Consider the following 15,271-nt stretch of genomic DNA (forward strand, 5'->3'; position numbering starts at 1 on the left):
ATAAAAATAATTTATTCAGATAACCCTTAAGAACTCTCTCAAGAATCTCAGTATATTAGTGTACAATTAACGACCACTTCAGAAATCATGCTTTTGGTGCAAAGCATAAATTTTACGGCACGTGCCACAGGACGTTTTTTTCACTACTTCAAAGCAGCCCATGATCAACAAGAAACTTACAAATAAATATTATCAGGATTAAGAACTGCATTTAATTTTTATTAAAAATTAAAATTATTAGGTCTGACAAACTGCGGATTGCTAGGAAACAATCTCTACCTGACAACTGTCATAACAAGAAACATTCCTGCCTGAAGTAACACAATCCAGCAGCGTACTTTTAAGTTCTGTAGAAATCTTAGTGGCTTCCACAGAAGAAGCGCATGATGATACCACAGCACTCAATAAAAATGGCGAGTTGGCTTCAGTCTCTGTTTTCCTGGTAACAATCTTTAACTGCTTTCAAAATTTAGCTTCAAAATAGGGATACACCGTTTGTTGGTTTTCAGAGATCCCATTACAGAATGTTAACTTTCTGGGGAGAGGGGGCACATTTTCCTCAGGATTCTTGCTTTTTTGTGGGTTTATCTAAGTAAGGAGTGTTGTCTTGCAGAAGATCTTTCCTGGGTACGAGCACTGTAATAGAAAAAAACCCAGTAAGATGGAATCTTATGGAAAATACCAATTCAAAGTTGTTTTTACATTTACAAACAAAAAAATCAGGATCTCGTGAGGATCACGAGGATCTGAACTTCGGGTTCGTGGTGAGGATCCGAATGAGGATCTGAACTTCTGGTAAGTGTACAAGCAGCATCATGACTTCTACCTAAGAAAAAGTTATGCTAAGACTTTTACCCTCACTTGGTCACAATAACGCCTTCCCATTTTTCCTTTCAAGAGCACTGAAAACTTTAACAGCACTAAGAAGCCACCAAAAAAAAAAAAAAAAAAAAAAAAAAAGGCAAAGCCTTGCAGTAACTCTTAGCAGGAAAGTGAATGGCAATTTTATCAAGCCTGAGTCATGTATACTTCAACAATTTCAAAAATTAATACTGAATTTCACTTAGCCCTCTCCCCCAAGTCCTGGAATCTCATCTGTACTATTTATCTTGTCACACCTGTTTTAAGGGCCAAGAGGAAAGGAAAGCCTCTAGTGAAAGTTATTGCCACTGTATTGTCACAGAACTGACTATATTGTCACAGAAGTGCACTGTGTAAGGGTTTGTCCAATTATACACCATTCTAACCCCTCCCTGACACCTCAGTTCTTGCTGTCTTAACCACTCAGGATCAGCTTGTTTTTTCTTCATGAAGTGAAGGAGCTGTGTCATGTCAGATTTGCTCCAGCAGCAAAAACTAAATCATAAACACCTGAAATCATGACACTGTACTTTGACTATGACAGGTGGCTGCAAGAGATGCACTAAACCTGTAAAACTGTGTGTTTGTGTGTGCAGTGAGTAACATCCTGTCCAAAGGGCACTGATAAGGGTCCCTTACCTTACAAGAAGAAAACCTGATTTTTTTGAGGGTGTGCTTTTTTTGCATCCAAGTACTGATACTGATGCATTTAATAAGTTTCTAAGAGCTTTAAGTAAAGTTTCAATCACATTTCTCTCAGATATAATCAACTGGAGTATGACAAAACATGTTGATGTACATACCTAGAACAAATACTAAAAAACCCTGGAACTGGATATGAAGTACTGAAAAATAAAAGTACAAACAAACAAAAAACGGAAGAAGAATTTTTAACCTTCCTTTTCAAAGCTAAGTTTTGAACACACATTGCCAACACACCAAATCAAAATCAGAACACACTGCACGTGTGATATATCACTAAAATGTAAGCTCTACTTGTCTCAGCTTAATCAGAAATTAAAGCAAAATGAAAAGACTGAGACACTTGTATACTACTGAGTAATGTAACTAAACATTAAAAAAAACCAAAAAAATTGTCTAATATAACTAACAAACTCCTAATTGAAATTACCTTGTCTTTAGAGAGAAAACCTCACCCTATTTTTTTCTCAAGGATTTACTAATGAATCTCAACATGACTGTACACCACTGTGTCTCAAATTCTTTTCAGAGAATAACAGTGCCCTGTGAACTGCTGCTGTGACAGCATGACAATTTAATTGCACTAGGGAAGATGTTCCCCCATGGGTTTTTTTGTTCTCACTAAGAACAAGTTTTCAGCTTTTTTTTTGTTCTTCTGTGGAAGACTCGACACTGGTCTAGACATATCTTTCGGCTTCATCAAAATTGCCGTTTTAAAGTTAAACGCTTTACCAAACCTAAACCTCACAACTGTTACAAAACTTTACAGACAACACTAAACAGAAGTGAAAGGAAACAATGTACACAGCTGAAGATTTTCCCTACTCTCTAGCACACAGTTGAATGCTTTCTCTAGTGTTTGACTGTAAAATAAAAGACCTTCTAAACTAGGAATCAACTTTCAGAACTGGACAGACTTTGCATCAAGGCCATCACTGCGTCACAAATCTTCCACAGCGTAATCTGAGTCTGAAATTGTTGGAGAAAGGTTTTGGGAAAGAACACTCAATCCTCAAAAAGCTATCCTATGAATAGTGTACATACTGCACTTGCTAATTCTCCTCAGGCAGCTTCTACCTCCTCGGCAGAGAAAGCGGCTACACACAGATGCTGTGGTTACTGCATTTACACATACACTGACCAGCCTGTGCTTGCAGGTTGACTTGCTACTTGATTGCTGTCCCTTGTAAGAGTTATAGTGAGTTACTTTACTTATTTTCCCAATCTGTATTTATTTACACAACTATAACGTTTTAAAACATCCTTTTAGCATGCAGACTTACCTATTTTGTCAGACTCCGTATGAATTGCCTGAATAACAGAAGTTCTAAGAATCACTTCAACATCTGAAGCTATTTTCAGAAGCTAGAGAAAGGAACGAGAAAGGCACACAAAACACAGCAGAGTAATTTAAATTGTATGTGATTATTCCTGAAGATGTTTTCCATACTAGACAACTATTCAAATAATAAAGCCAGTCAGTTCTATCATTCAGTTAGCAATCTATATGTAGCTTTTGCCTTGGGGATCCTGGAATAATTTACAGATTGATATAAAAACTACTCTAATATATAGACGAGAGAAGGAAACTTCAGCTCAGTAACATAGAGCAGAGTATAAAAAAAACCTGCAAACAAATACAGTAAAATGCAACTACAGAAACAATTAACTAGCTTCCAATGATCAAAGACACTTTGAATGCCTGAATAACACTTGCCTCAGTGAAAAGAGCAATCTCATGCTTTTAACAGTACTGCTCTTGAAATAAGGAGAAAAAAACAAGGGCAAAACACGACAAGAATTAATAATACTGAGGTTTCACAGCAAAGCAGTACAAGAACAAGGCACTACCTAAGATTAGCAGAGGCATTAGTATTTGGCAAAAGGCCTAGAATTCCTTCCCTTGTTAAGACGATAAGCTGAAGCGCCCTTGCTAGCTGTTCTGCCTAATGCTTGTTTGTCAGAAGTAAATGAAATTGCACAAATGAGACACTTTAAGAGGCATGTTTACACTAGAATGTAGTGTGAGCCAACTGAAGAGGATCTCTGCAAGGGTAAGAGCTCAAGGCTTGACATCTACACTGCGTTTCTCCTCATGCCTTTCCCTTTCAAGGGCTTGGAGCAGGTTCCCATCAGTTCTCTCTACTGAAAGGCCATTAGCAGCCAGGCTGCATGCTCCTGAAGCACACCTTCCCCTTCAGATGTCATATTAGAATACACTGCAGCTTTCTACTCCAGCAAAGCAACGCACATTGGGTTCATCATGATGGTACTGAATTTCTGAGCTGCTGTCCAAAGCAGAATGCTGACAGCACCGTGTTTATGCAAGCAAGGGCCCAAACTCTCCCATTTGATTCAGTCCTTCTGCAACCCTCTGCAACTAATTTATATATGTATGTATATATAATAAACCTGACAGGTTCTGTGATGTTCCAGGAGCGCGAAGGTGGGATGACAGTCCAGCATTTTTTTCACTGGCACATTCCACCAAGTATCAACTAACCCGCATTAAAAAGCTGCATGTGTATTTTGCAGGTTGCCAATCCTAATAAATATAGATTCAAAAATCACAGCGATGTAATTTTTTCCTGAACATCTACTAAAAGAAAAGAAAAACCACAAACCACATAGCTGAGCTGATCAGATACTGGTAACACAAACACAGGGTGTTGCTACTGGAGGCTGACAACAAGCAGAAATGCAGAAAGTCCTAACTAAGTGGACCATTTATGTTACTGTCCAGAGGCTGGTATGAGGAAAAGGTTTACATTTATTTCTCCAAGAGATGAATGGAGACACTTTTGTCCAGCCAACGCCCAGTGACGATGTAAATACAGTCTGCTAAAAGGCAGAGTGACAAGGACTTTTGTTATTCACTCTGTATAGATGTTAAGAACTAAAATCATCTAAAATACAGAAGTTTCACATCAGGCCTCAGTAAGTTTTAGAAAAATGGCTCAGTTAAAAGAGTAAAGGTGACCACTGAGCAAAGGAAACTAACTCAGTGAGTTAACAGACTGTTCTACTTTTAATGCACCATGGGTAAAGAAGAAACAAAAAAATCCCTGTAGAATAATTATTACCTCTATATTACAATCAGTCATAACAATATTCCTGGGTTTTGCCTCCCACAGAAGATGCTGACTCGTTTGTGATCTGCCAGTAACTGAGCAGATTATTTAATTTCTCTGCATCCTTCTGTGCCTGTCTACACAACAACCAGGTGAACTCAAGAGACTACAGCTCAGAAAAGGCCTTATGAGCAAAGCATAAAATACTTACATGAAAACAGTAATTGTAAACATTTTCCCCATAACTTTATTATAAACTTCAAAATAATCACATTGAACTGTCAGAAGACACTTTCTACTTGTGTATTTTTGTAAGTAAGTGCAAAAATTCTTATTAATATCATTGGAGGTATTTATATATTTATAGACAGATACATGTAGCAGCTTTTTCGAACTAAGCTGGCTCTCATGATGTCTCAATGTAACTCCACTGATTTAAAGACCCTTTAAGTAAAAAAGGTCATTTATATGTATTCTTCTGCAAAGGGGGGAAAAAAAAAAGAAAATAAGAAGTACCTCATTTATCTTTTCCTCAGATGTCTCGTCTTTGTTATTTCTGAATTCTTCATTTATCTTTTGTCTTGCAGCTAAATAAAGTAAACAAAAAACCTAAAGAGTGAACAAAAATTGCATCCCATGCTTTTCATTGCCTCAAAGCTCAGAATCTTAAGTCCTTTATTCCACCTTCCCAGGACACTCTGCTTTAAGTATTATAATGTAAGACTTCCTTGCAATTCATGTGATGTCATATTTTAAGTCAATTGGTATAGGAATAAAATAAGATTCCCTATCTAGCATTCTAAACTACATACAGAAGCTTATTTACTAAAAAAAAAACCAGCACTTATCCCTTGAGGAGAAACCATACACAGACAACTAATTCAAATGTTTAGTACAGTTAAACATGCTTTGGCTGGACTGAAGAGAGGAGGTTTAAAAATAAAATAAAAAAAAAATCTCCCAGGAAGATTAGCAGGGTTCAAAAAAACAGAGATATTTCCCTCACAAAATATGGCTTGAGTGCTTCAATCTAGTAATTTGTTTCAAATTATAGGATCCCTAGTTAGTTATTACAAGTTCTCCCAATGATTACTTAAAAATATGGAAGGGAATAATGTAAAGAAAAATAATGTTAAGAATTCTCTGTTTATTTGGAGAGGAAAGGTCCACAGAAATATGGGTAAGCACACACCAAACAAGTATCTCACCTGCAAGGGCTCTGGTATCATTTTTAAAAACTTCTTGCCGTGTTCGGTGTAACAACTTAAAAACCTTTAAAACCTGCCAATACAACAACAATAGAATTAACTTATTTGCTGTCAAGATTCTCAGGCAAAATCAACATGTTACAACTAAAAATGTTTTGGTTGAAATTTCATGTTCTTTCCATTTAATAGGGAACAGAATCAAATCAAATCAAAATCTGAGATATTTTACTTCAATTCCTGGTTAAAAAAAAACTTGCAGCAGAAGTAGATGTGGTGAAATCAAAATCCCAGACATTTCAAGTTCTAGACATTACAAATTAATCTAAGATGCTAGCGTTACTTTCCTAAGTAATTATTTGGCATGATGGGTATGTAATCTTGAAAATACACAGACACAAACATATTTATTGTGCTGATGTCAAATAAACCCAATAGAACTGGAATAATGCTAAATGTCAAGTTACTTGCAAGTACTATCAAGGGTACATCAGTGGATATTCTCCAATCACTGAAAAAGGCAGAAACAGAGATGGCTAAAGTACTCTTACACTTACAAACCAATTTGAGAAAAGCGAATTTCAAAAGGATCTGAAACTGTGGATTAACTAATTCAACAATTATTTTTCATGACTCTGTGCAATACCTGGGTGTAATCTTCTACAAGTGGTGTGGCAGAACCAAAGCAAAGCAAAGTCCTTCCCTTAAATACAACTGCCAGGTCAGCAAACAAAAACTTCAGTAAGAGCAAACACTCAAAAAATTAGGACTTAACAATGTAGAAGAAGATGCACCCAAACACGTTTGAAAAGCAAACCCCCTGAGAATCACAGCCCATAGGCACGTGGCTTTGGCTGTTCACTCGTTCAGACTACAAGGAATTACAGAAATCTTCAAGTCCCTATGAGACTTCTTTGGTGCTTGTCAGAGACTGGAAAGAATCTCTGACAAGCATGACAAAAACACCTAATCTTGATAACAAAATACCTTTTGAGGCTCTTTCTAGTGCTTCCTAGCACGTTTTAGCATCTCTAGAAGGCACAATCCAGGTACTTCATAATAACACTAAATTGTTTTCTCACAATTAGTACTCCAAAAATTTCTTAGAAGGGCATGGAGGCAAACGCAGGGCTGTAACTATGAAATGACCACCTTCTTTATCAGCATGTTCTGTACCCGAGCTGGAGATGCAAATAAGACTGTCCCCGAAGAGTAAAATGCAAATAAACCATCCTGGCAGGGCCCTGATTTAAGTGTTGTCTCTGCTTTACGTCTGCCAATGACAGAAATGGTAATCTTCTCTGAAAGCTACTGTTTTCAACCCATGCTAACACAGTTTTAGATTGTCAGGCTAAGTTCTCCTCCTCCACGCAGCTGGCCACTTGGCCACACCTTGAGATAATTCATCCAGAAGTGTGCACACACAGAAAGACAGCTTTTAGGAAGATGAAGAAGGCAAACCGCTTAAGTACATGCAGCTTTCCAGTTCAGTGCTGTTTCTTTAACATACTACACTTTAGTGCTGTCAAGGGACAACTTCAAATCTCACCTCCCCATGAAGACTGGACGACATCCTAACTTTTACTGTAACATGTGATTCAGCAAGCCGAGAAGTGTATGCAACTGTATAACAGATCTTTCTGGAAAGAGGGCAAATTAGTGCATTCTCAATTGCACAAGAATCTCGTGAATGTTCAAGTTAAAAACCTTTCTGTCACTTTCACAAGAATTAGTATGAGACTTCATAATCAGTTAAATCAATCTCAGCAGACACATATAAAAAAGAACAGGGAGCCTGCTAACTCCTTTTCAGCTTTCAGGTGCTTAATAAGTAGCAGCAGTAGAACAGAACCATGCTGCCTTTAATAGCAACCTTCCCTAGATGGGTTAATCTGTGGAAAGTAAACTCAGAGAATTAGAACGCAGCAAATAATTTTTTTGCTTTCTAGATGTATTTTAACAGATTGGACTAATTACTTCAGGACATTTTTCAATACTTCTACCCCGCAATATTTTCATCATAATAAAATTCAGTATAATACTGAATAAATATTACCAGTGGTTTTGTGTCAAAGACACGCATGGTGAAACTTGGAAGTTTTTTATGGTTACTTTGAACTCTTTGATGAGCAATTTTCAGGCACCTTCCCACTCTCATAACAGTTTACAATTTCCTCAGAAGGGAAAGAGGAGGGGCAGGCACTGATCTCTTCTCTGTGGTGATCACTGACAGGACCCCAGGGAATGGGGTGTCAGGGCAGGTTTAGGTTGGATATCAGAAAAAGGTCCTACCCCCAGAGGGTGGCTGGGCACTGAACAGGCTCCCCAGGGCACAGCACCAAGCCCGACAGAGTTCAAGAAGCATTTGGACGATACTCTCAGGCACATGGTGTGACTCGGGGAGTGCAGGGCTGAGGGTTGGACTCGATCATCCTTGTGGGTCCACTCCAACCCAGCACACTCTTAGTCTGCAGACCCCTCCCGGGGCAGTTTTCACCACCCCAGCCACAGGGCAGTCGCACCTGACGACCTTGATCAAGACACATCAACGCGGACTCCTCTGACCTCACCAGTGCCCCGCCCGAACACACAACTCCCCAAACACCTCGGAGCATCCAAACCGGGCTTAGGAACACTGCCGAAAGAGGTGTTCTCGGGCCCGACAGTACCCCACACCGCAAATACAGAACAGTTTAAATAATTCTTCGCTCTTTGTTTTTTGTTTTTTTTTTTTTTTTTTCACCTTACCCTCACGAGCCGCGCTTTCCACGCATTTTAACCTCCGCTTATCCTGTCTCGCCTCCATTTCCCACAACGGCCATTTGCGTGGAAAAAAAAGAAAAAAAAAAAAAAACAACCAAAACACCCTTCCTTCCTTCCTTCCTTCCTTTACCTAGCTTTTGCGTCTTCCTTGTCCTGAAAGCCTTATCTCTTTTTTATCTCCCATAAACGCCACAAAGCTCCAACCCGCCCCGGAGAGCTCCCGTGAGTACAGAAGGTGTGTGTGACTCGCCTGCCCGCGGCTCCCCATGGCGGTCCGGGAGGGCAGGCCGGACCCGGCCCGGGAACGCAGCGGGGAAGTGACGGAGCCGGGAAGTGACGGAGCCGGGGAAATGACGAGCCGGGAGGGAAGATGAGGGCGGGACGAGCCGGGATGGGCAGTCTCGGAGGGGCGATCCCGGACGTGCCGCTCCGGCTGCTGGCGGTGCCGCAGCCCGTGCGGTCCTTGGATATCTCCCGTGAGGGAGACTCCGCACCCACTGTGGGCTGTCTTGTTCCAGTGCTCGGTCAAGATGTTCTTCCCCATCCTCAGGTGGAACTCCCCCGTGCATCAGTTTGTGCCCGTTGCCACCTGTCCTGTTCCTCGGCGATCGCCCATCCCGGCTCGTCCCTCCCGCACCGTCCCTAAGAATCCTTACTTAGTCGGGTTGCCTTCTCCTTTCCCAGACTGCTTTTTTTCACCTTTACAGAAGGAAAGTGGTGGCTGCAGCTCCTTGTTTCTGCTCTTACCAGTGGTATCTCAGGATGTCCCTGGTTTCTAGGTACCCAGCTGTACTTAGAAAGGGCCGGCTGCAATTTCCAAGGGCACTTTTGGTTCCCAGGATCACAGCTCCCAGGCTGGCAGGCTTTTTCCTCTGCTGGTGTTTTCCAACAGGCATTTTCTTTTGTTCAGTCATTGTCCCTTTCTAGTCAGGTCATTTTTTCTTCTGATCACATCAAAGTCCCCACAGCCCTGCCCTGCCTTACCCACATCCTGAGGAACCAACCCAGCCTTGGCCCAGTGATACCATGGCCATTTCCAGTACTTGTATAAAAATCTCTAGAAAAACAAACAAGCTTTATTTCAACAACACATCACCCAGCATTAGCTAAAGGCGGCAGAGAAATTTGCTGTGTAATCATCTTTACTGCTCACTACATCTCTAGCTTCAGTGCATAGTCTATTTAATTGCTTAATTGCACTTACATTGAAAGATAATTGAAAAAGAGGAACATGAAACTATGACAATAATTTTAATATATTTATTGATTATTAATTATTAATATGCAATCATAAGCATTTATTAAATACTTATCTTGGAGTATATGTCTCATAAACTTATTCTGTTAGCAGGAGATGTGATGTTTATTCATAGATTTATTTTCAGGAATAATTATTGTGAATGAATGAATTAAACTCTTTGAAAAGACCCTGTTTTATTCAAAACTTGCCATTTACATGGTGAGACAAAAATATATATTGAAGTCAAACATATGAAATAAATGCTTTTCACATTTTCAGACAAACTTCTAAAATTGTTTCTTTGTGTCTCCTTTTAACATAGAAACATGCTTTCTAGACTGATTCCACCGCAGCCCATGGAACTACTTAAAGTATACTACTGTGTGCATATGGATCCTGAACAAGTATTTATATGTTAAACTTTTTAATCTGTCTAGATCAGATCTTTTATTCTTTCACAAAATATCTTTAATTCCTGAGAAAGGAAAAAAAATTAATCATATATTTACTGAATAAACTTAGGCAACAATATAAATCAAAGAAATTTATCCCGGAAGCACCGATTCCATCCCTGTTTTAGATGCCATAAAGCTCCAATACCATCTGCAGGACATACGCATGTCAAAATATCCTAAGCCAGAACTACCAACTGAGGAGCAGAGCATTATCCCAGTGTTTAATCTGCTTTATCGGAGCTTTGTTTAGGGTATCTCAAGATAAACTATTTCAGAGTTATTACCAGAAATATACAACAAATTCTGCTCTTTTTTTTTAAACAAGTTCAGGTAATCAAATGTGGAGCTGTATTAGGTTTAAACCACTTAGCAGTATTTATCCCTTGCCTTCCTCCAGAAGGCTCTCCCGTGAGATTTGTGTCAAGAGGCAACCATGTATAAATGTCTGTATCAAAATCTTCCTAGACAAAGCTTGAGGGAAATCAATCTCTTTTTATCTGAGAGCTTCAGAATATCAGAGAACCATGGAACGGTCTGGATTGGAAGGGATCTTAAAGATCACCTTAGTTCCAGCCCCCGCTGCCATGGGGAGGGACACTTTTCACTAAACCATTTTGCTTAGAGCCCTCTCCAACCCGGCCTTGAACACTGGCAGGGATGGGGCACCCACAGCTTCCCTGGGTAACCTGTTCTGATGCCTCACCACTCTCACAATGAAGAATTTCTTCCTAATATCTAATTTAAACCTGCAATCTTGCAGTTTGACCCCTTGAAACAGCACCGTGGACTTGTTCTTGTTAAACCACACGAGAACTGTGTTGTTACTTCTCTTTTTTTTTTCCCCCTCACCGCTCTTTCATTTCTCCTATTTCATGACTGTTGTCGTATCTGTAACAAAAAAGCATTTACGAGTAGATGTAGAGCCGTGTAACACTGTGGTGTCCTCCGTAACTCTTGGGCACATTAAACTGCTCCTCTGTGGGAGCCACCCCAGCGGTACCCGACACCTGCCAACCTGTGCGGCAAAGCCTAACGGCGGCCCTGCCCGGAGCAGTCTGCAAGGGGAAGTCCCAAGAAATCACACAGACAGTCGGGTTGGATTTGATAAAGCAATATTTCTGCCTACAACAACCTTTAATGGGACAGCACGAACTCTTTACAAGCCGCTTTCACTTCACGGAGTTGATCCCTCCGCGGCAGCCACGGCCAACCGTGCCCGCGGATCCCTCCGCGCCCCTCGGGTCAGCGGGGTGGCGGGGGTGGGGGGCGCGCCAGCGCGGTGGGCGGTGACGGGTGGGAAGAAAGACAGGCGAAGTGACCAATCAGCGGGGCAGGACGTGGAGGGCGGTGCGCCGCCTGCCCAATGAGCGCGGCGGGGGGCGTGGCCGCTGGCGGCGGGCGCGGCGAGGGCCGGCGGGAGCGGCCGCCATGGCGGACGAGATCAGCAAGGCGCAGGCGGCGCGGCCCGGCGGGGACACCATCTTCGGCAAGATCATCCGCAAGGAGATCCCCGCCAACATCATCTACGAGGACGAGCAGGTGCGCGGCCGCCCCGCCCCGGCTCGCAGGGGGCCGTGGGGGTGCCGTAGAGGCTCTCGGCGGGGCGGGCACCGCGTCCCTGCAGCTCCGTTCGGGCTCCCGGCCAGGGCATGAGGGTTCTAAAGCTGGTGTGGGGCAGCCGCCGCCAAAACTTCCCCACCTGCGGACAGCACGCCGTAACTGCGGGAGGGATTGTTAAAGGGAAAATTGAAAGACATTTGGAGCTTTTCAAGCTCTCGTGAAATAGCACTGGTCGTGCTGCAGGCAGCAAGAGTCGGTTCCCAGCGGTGGGGTGGGACTGGTGGCACTCAGCGATGCTGGTGCATCGCAGCACGTTAGAGGCTGAAGGAAATAATTAATGCAGCGATCATCTCCAAGCTGTGACTAGTATTCAATATAAGTTCCCCTGCCCCCTTTCCGCTTCCCCCCCCCCCCCCCCCCGAGAAATACAGGATCCATCATTGGCAGGGGCTTTTGCTTTTACTTTCGAAATGAAGGGTCATTTTCAGTGTGGAGTGCAGGCTCGCTAAGGGTGTCAGATCTGTATGCTTGAAAGTTCCGAGTAGCTTGAGAGAGCTGGTGCAGAAACATAGCAGTTGCCCTCTTCTCTCAAGAATGTTGGAAATCTTCACTGCCTTCTGAAAATCGCGCTTGTATTGAACACAGAACAGCTCTGTGTTCATGTGAGGGTGTGAATTCTTTCTTTACCCGGGTCAAAGCTGCGTGAGGTTTTTCTTCAGCTGCAGTGGCTACCGCAGAGTAACCAGCACACTCTTTGAGTGACTTAAAAGCGTATAATCCACTCTTGACTGCCGTTAGTCCAGAATATTTTCTGGAAGAGTAATTACCTTCAGCGTTTTGGTTGATTTTTACCTTAAATTGCGCAGCAATGTAGAATTTCCCTTAGAGTTTAGTTGACTAGTGGGTGATCTTTTAATTAATTATGTTGACTCTATCGAGGTCTTTTTACATATGGCTGGAAATGTTACAAGGAGGAGGATAAAGGAGTCTTTTTAATCATTAATTGACATGCAGAGAAAAGGACATACTAAAAAGTGCAAAGTCTCTGTGAAATTATGCCTTATCACTGTTGTGCCAGTCGAATCTAAACTTGCTGAACTGAAGATTGGTTTACTTTGCACTCATGGACTTCCTGTGATTGTGCTTTTTGTTCAGTGCTACTTCTGCTTTTTGCCCCAAAGAAAATTATTTATTGCTGGTCTTCTGCTCTTTAAGTTCTTTGACACAGTTTGACCATTTGCATTCTGCCTCTGCGTGGGCCACCTGTAATAGAAAAACTGCTTACAAAATGATCAACTCAAAGTAAGATTTTCTTAATTGGGTGCAAATTAGTTTTGTTCATGGATTAATTGCTTACTGTCCTTCTCTGTTATGGAGACATGAGCGGTTCATCAGAGATTCAAAACTGGGTAGTATATCTTCTTAAATAGGAATAAAAGTATCCAGGAAATAACTATTTGGAAGAATCTCTGTGTTTTTAAGTGTGAACTCCTTGTGATATAACCAGTGTTACATGTGAGGGGTAAGTTGGAGGTGTCCTTTGACAGATGGTGGCAGAGCACATGCTGGGCCTCTGCAGATTGCCCTGGTTGCAGTAGCAAGTCCCAGTCCTGAGGTTGGCCATTTGTACAGAGGCATAGCTTCCTTTTATTTTTATTTGCTTTCTCTTTTATTTCTCTTACCTATTAGGCAGTTCCTAATTTGAGATTGTTAGGTGCTGCTTTCAGTTTCTGATTGGTAGCGATTTTAGTATTTGCATAACTTTAGTTGAGTCAACTACTCACTACTTGTAGTTGTTCATATTTCAAAAGTGATGCCTTTGGCTCAGTGTGGGAGTGTCTGAAATAGGGCCAGTCTTAATGCATTACTCTGGAATCTTTTTCTGAAATACCTGGTGCTGTTCAAAACAGAACTGTAATTTGGTCTCAGATCAAATAACTTCAGGTTCTTTGGAGTTGCCTTGCTATCTTTTGGCCAAGACAATATTCTGACATTGCTGGAAGATGATTAACAGCCATTTGCCATTTATTTTATTAAACATGGTATTAATAAAAAAAAATAATATAAACATAAATGTACTTTCTATAGTCACGCCAGCAGCTCTGTTAGTTGTTATGCATCTCTTGAAATAATAGATCATGAACCTAATTACATTTAACCTTGCTGAGAAGACTGTAGCTTTTAAATGGAATAGCAATTCTTTTTTTTTTTTTTTTTCTGCCAGCGTGTCTTGGTAAGTAGTGTTTTGTGTTAAGAAATTAGAGACTATGTAGAATAATAAATCACTCAAGAAAAATCAACATCTCTGCTTATGTTTGGGTTATCTGATAGTCCACATGTGTATGCATTTAGCAGGGCATGTTGGTTTACTGAGACACTTACCTTTCTGTCAGGCAAATCACATTTTAATTGTTTGCTCTTTCTGCAGTGCCTCGCATTCCATGACATTTCACCTCAAGCTCCAACCCATTTCCTAGTGATTCCTAAGAAGCCAATTGTCAGGTTGTCTGAAGCAGAAGATTCTGATGAATCTGTAAGTATTCTAGAAGCTTTCTGTACACCAAGCCATGCCTCTAATTGCTTCACAGTGCAGCAGGCTCTCCCCCTTATCCTCTTGATATATCAAAGTGACAGAGTAGTTTTCTGATACTATAATCCTTGTTCTCTAACTTAGGATGATAATGGAGTTAAAGATTTCCAGTAAAATTAGTCATAGAAAGAAAAAAAGATCTGTGTGTGTGTATTTGCCATGCAAAATGAATTTGTATTTATTATGTTATACTCTTGATGTCTGTTTTCATGGTTTACAGGCAGTAGTACTTTGGGGTTTTTAGCAGGTCAGAGGTGAAGAAAAGGAAAGTTAGCTGAGAGGTGCTGAATATTTCATTTGTAACTATAAACATCAAGCTTAAAGATTTTGCAAAGCTTTACATGGTAAGATAAAGTTTCTTTTCCAACAGAATTTTATATGTTGTCTGAACCAGTAATGGGGGCTTTAGCCATAATTTGACTTCTGTGACACTTTCGTAGTCTGTTACATCCTGGCTTGAAAAACTGTAGCTCTTATTTCCCCCCTATATTTTGCATAGTCAGTCTTCATAGGTTTTTTTTTGAGAATGTCCGTTGCAATCAGACAACAGTTTGAAGAGCAGTGGCTGAATTTGTGAGAATTATTGATTCTCTGCTCTTATTCCTTCCCTCCCTCCTGCCCTTTCCTCTTTTTTGTGTGTTTTCTGGTTGTCGTTTTTCTCTTTTTTTTTTTTTTTTTTTTTTTTTTTTTTTTTTTTTTTTTTTTTTTTTTTTTTTTTTTTTTTTTTTTTTTTTTTTTTTTTTTTTTTTTTTTTTTTTTTTTTTTTTTTTTTTTTTTTTTTTTTTTTTTTTTTTTTTTTTTTTTTTTTTTTTTTTTTTTTTTCT

The 15,271-nt window shown here is 40.6% G+C and overlaps 2 protein-coding genes across 4 annotated transcripts; one reads left to right on the forward strand and one right to left on the reverse strand.

Annotated features, from left to right (window-relative positions):
- Window positions 1-440: 440 nt before the first annotated feature.
- LYRM7 (LYR motif containing 7) lies at window positions 441-8,954 on the reverse strand. Of its 2 annotated transcripts, XM_027893970.1 has the most exons (6): window positions 8,588-8,666; window positions 6,486-6,580; window positions 5,843-5,915; window positions 5,151-5,221; window positions 2,847-2,928; window positions 441-636 (listed from the first exon to the last, which is right to left on the reverse strand). In XM_027893970.1, the coding sequence occupies exons 1-6, from the start codon at window positions 8,643-8,645 to the stop codon at window positions 560-562; spliced, it is 456 nt and encodes a 151-aa protein (XP_027749771.1). In that variant the 5' UTR covers window positions 8,646-8,666; the 3' UTR covers window positions 441-559. The 2 variants fall into 2 exon arrangements, with proteins under 2 accessions (XP_027749771.1, XP_027749864.1); XM_027894063.1 differs by lacking the exons at window positions 6,486-6,580; window positions 8,588-8,666 and adding an exon at window positions 8,853-8,954.
- Window positions 8,955-11,687: 2,733 nt separating this feature from the next.
- HINT1 (histidine triad nucleotide binding protein 1) lies at window positions 11,688-15,113 on the forward strand. 2 transcript variants are annotated; one of them, XM_027894286.1, is made up of 3 exons: window positions 11,688-11,836; window positions 14,286-14,390; window positions 14,668-15,113. In XM_027894286.1, exons 1-3 carry the CDS (start codon window positions 11,726-11,728, stop codon window positions 14,689-14,691), a joined length of 240 nt encoding a protein of 79 aa, XP_027750087.1. In that variant the 5' UTR covers window positions 11,688-11,725; the 3' UTR covers window positions 14,692-15,113. The 2 variants fall into 2 exon arrangements, with proteins under 2 accessions (XP_027750087.1, XP_027749994.1); XM_027894193.1 differs by having other exon boundaries at window positions 14,692-15,112.
- Window positions 15,114-15,271: the final 158 nt, after the last annotated feature.

Source organism: Empidonax traillii, unplaced genomic scaffold, assembly GCF_003031625.1.
Source record: "Empidonax traillii isolate 1590-97213 ecotype Southwest subspecies unplaced genomic scaffold, ASM303162v1 scaffold2:size4533513, whole genome shotgun sequence".
In the NCBI taxonomy this organism is placed as follows: domain Eukaryota; kingdom Metazoa; phylum Chordata; class Aves; order Passeriformes; family Tyrannidae; genus Empidonax; species Empidonax traillii.

Coding starts and splice junctions, on each gene's coding strand:
- LYRM7 (XM_027893970.1), bottom strand. CDS start 8,645: ATGGAGGCGAGACAGGATAAGCGGAGGTTAAAATGCGTGGAAAGCGCG. Junction 5,222..5,842: donor TGATACCAGAGCCCTTGCAG/GTGAGATACTTG, acceptor TACTTTATTTAG/CTGCAAGACAAAAGATAAAT. Junction 2,929..5,150: donor CTGAGGAAAAGATAAATGAG/GTACTTCTTATT, acceptor TCCTTTCTCTAG/CTTCTGAAAATAGCTTCAGA.
- HINT1 (XM_027894193.1), top strand. CDS start 11,726: ATGGCGGACGAGATCAGCAAGGCGCAGGCGGCGCGGCCCGGCGGGGAC. Junction 11,837..14,285: donor TCATCTACGAGGACGAGCAG/GTGCGCGGCCGC, acceptor CTCTTTCTGCAG/TGCCTCGCATTCCATGACAT. Junction 14,391..14,691: donor CAGAAGATTCTGATGAATCT/GTAAGTATTCTA, acceptor TGGGGTTTTTAG/CAGGTCAGAGGTGAAGAAAA.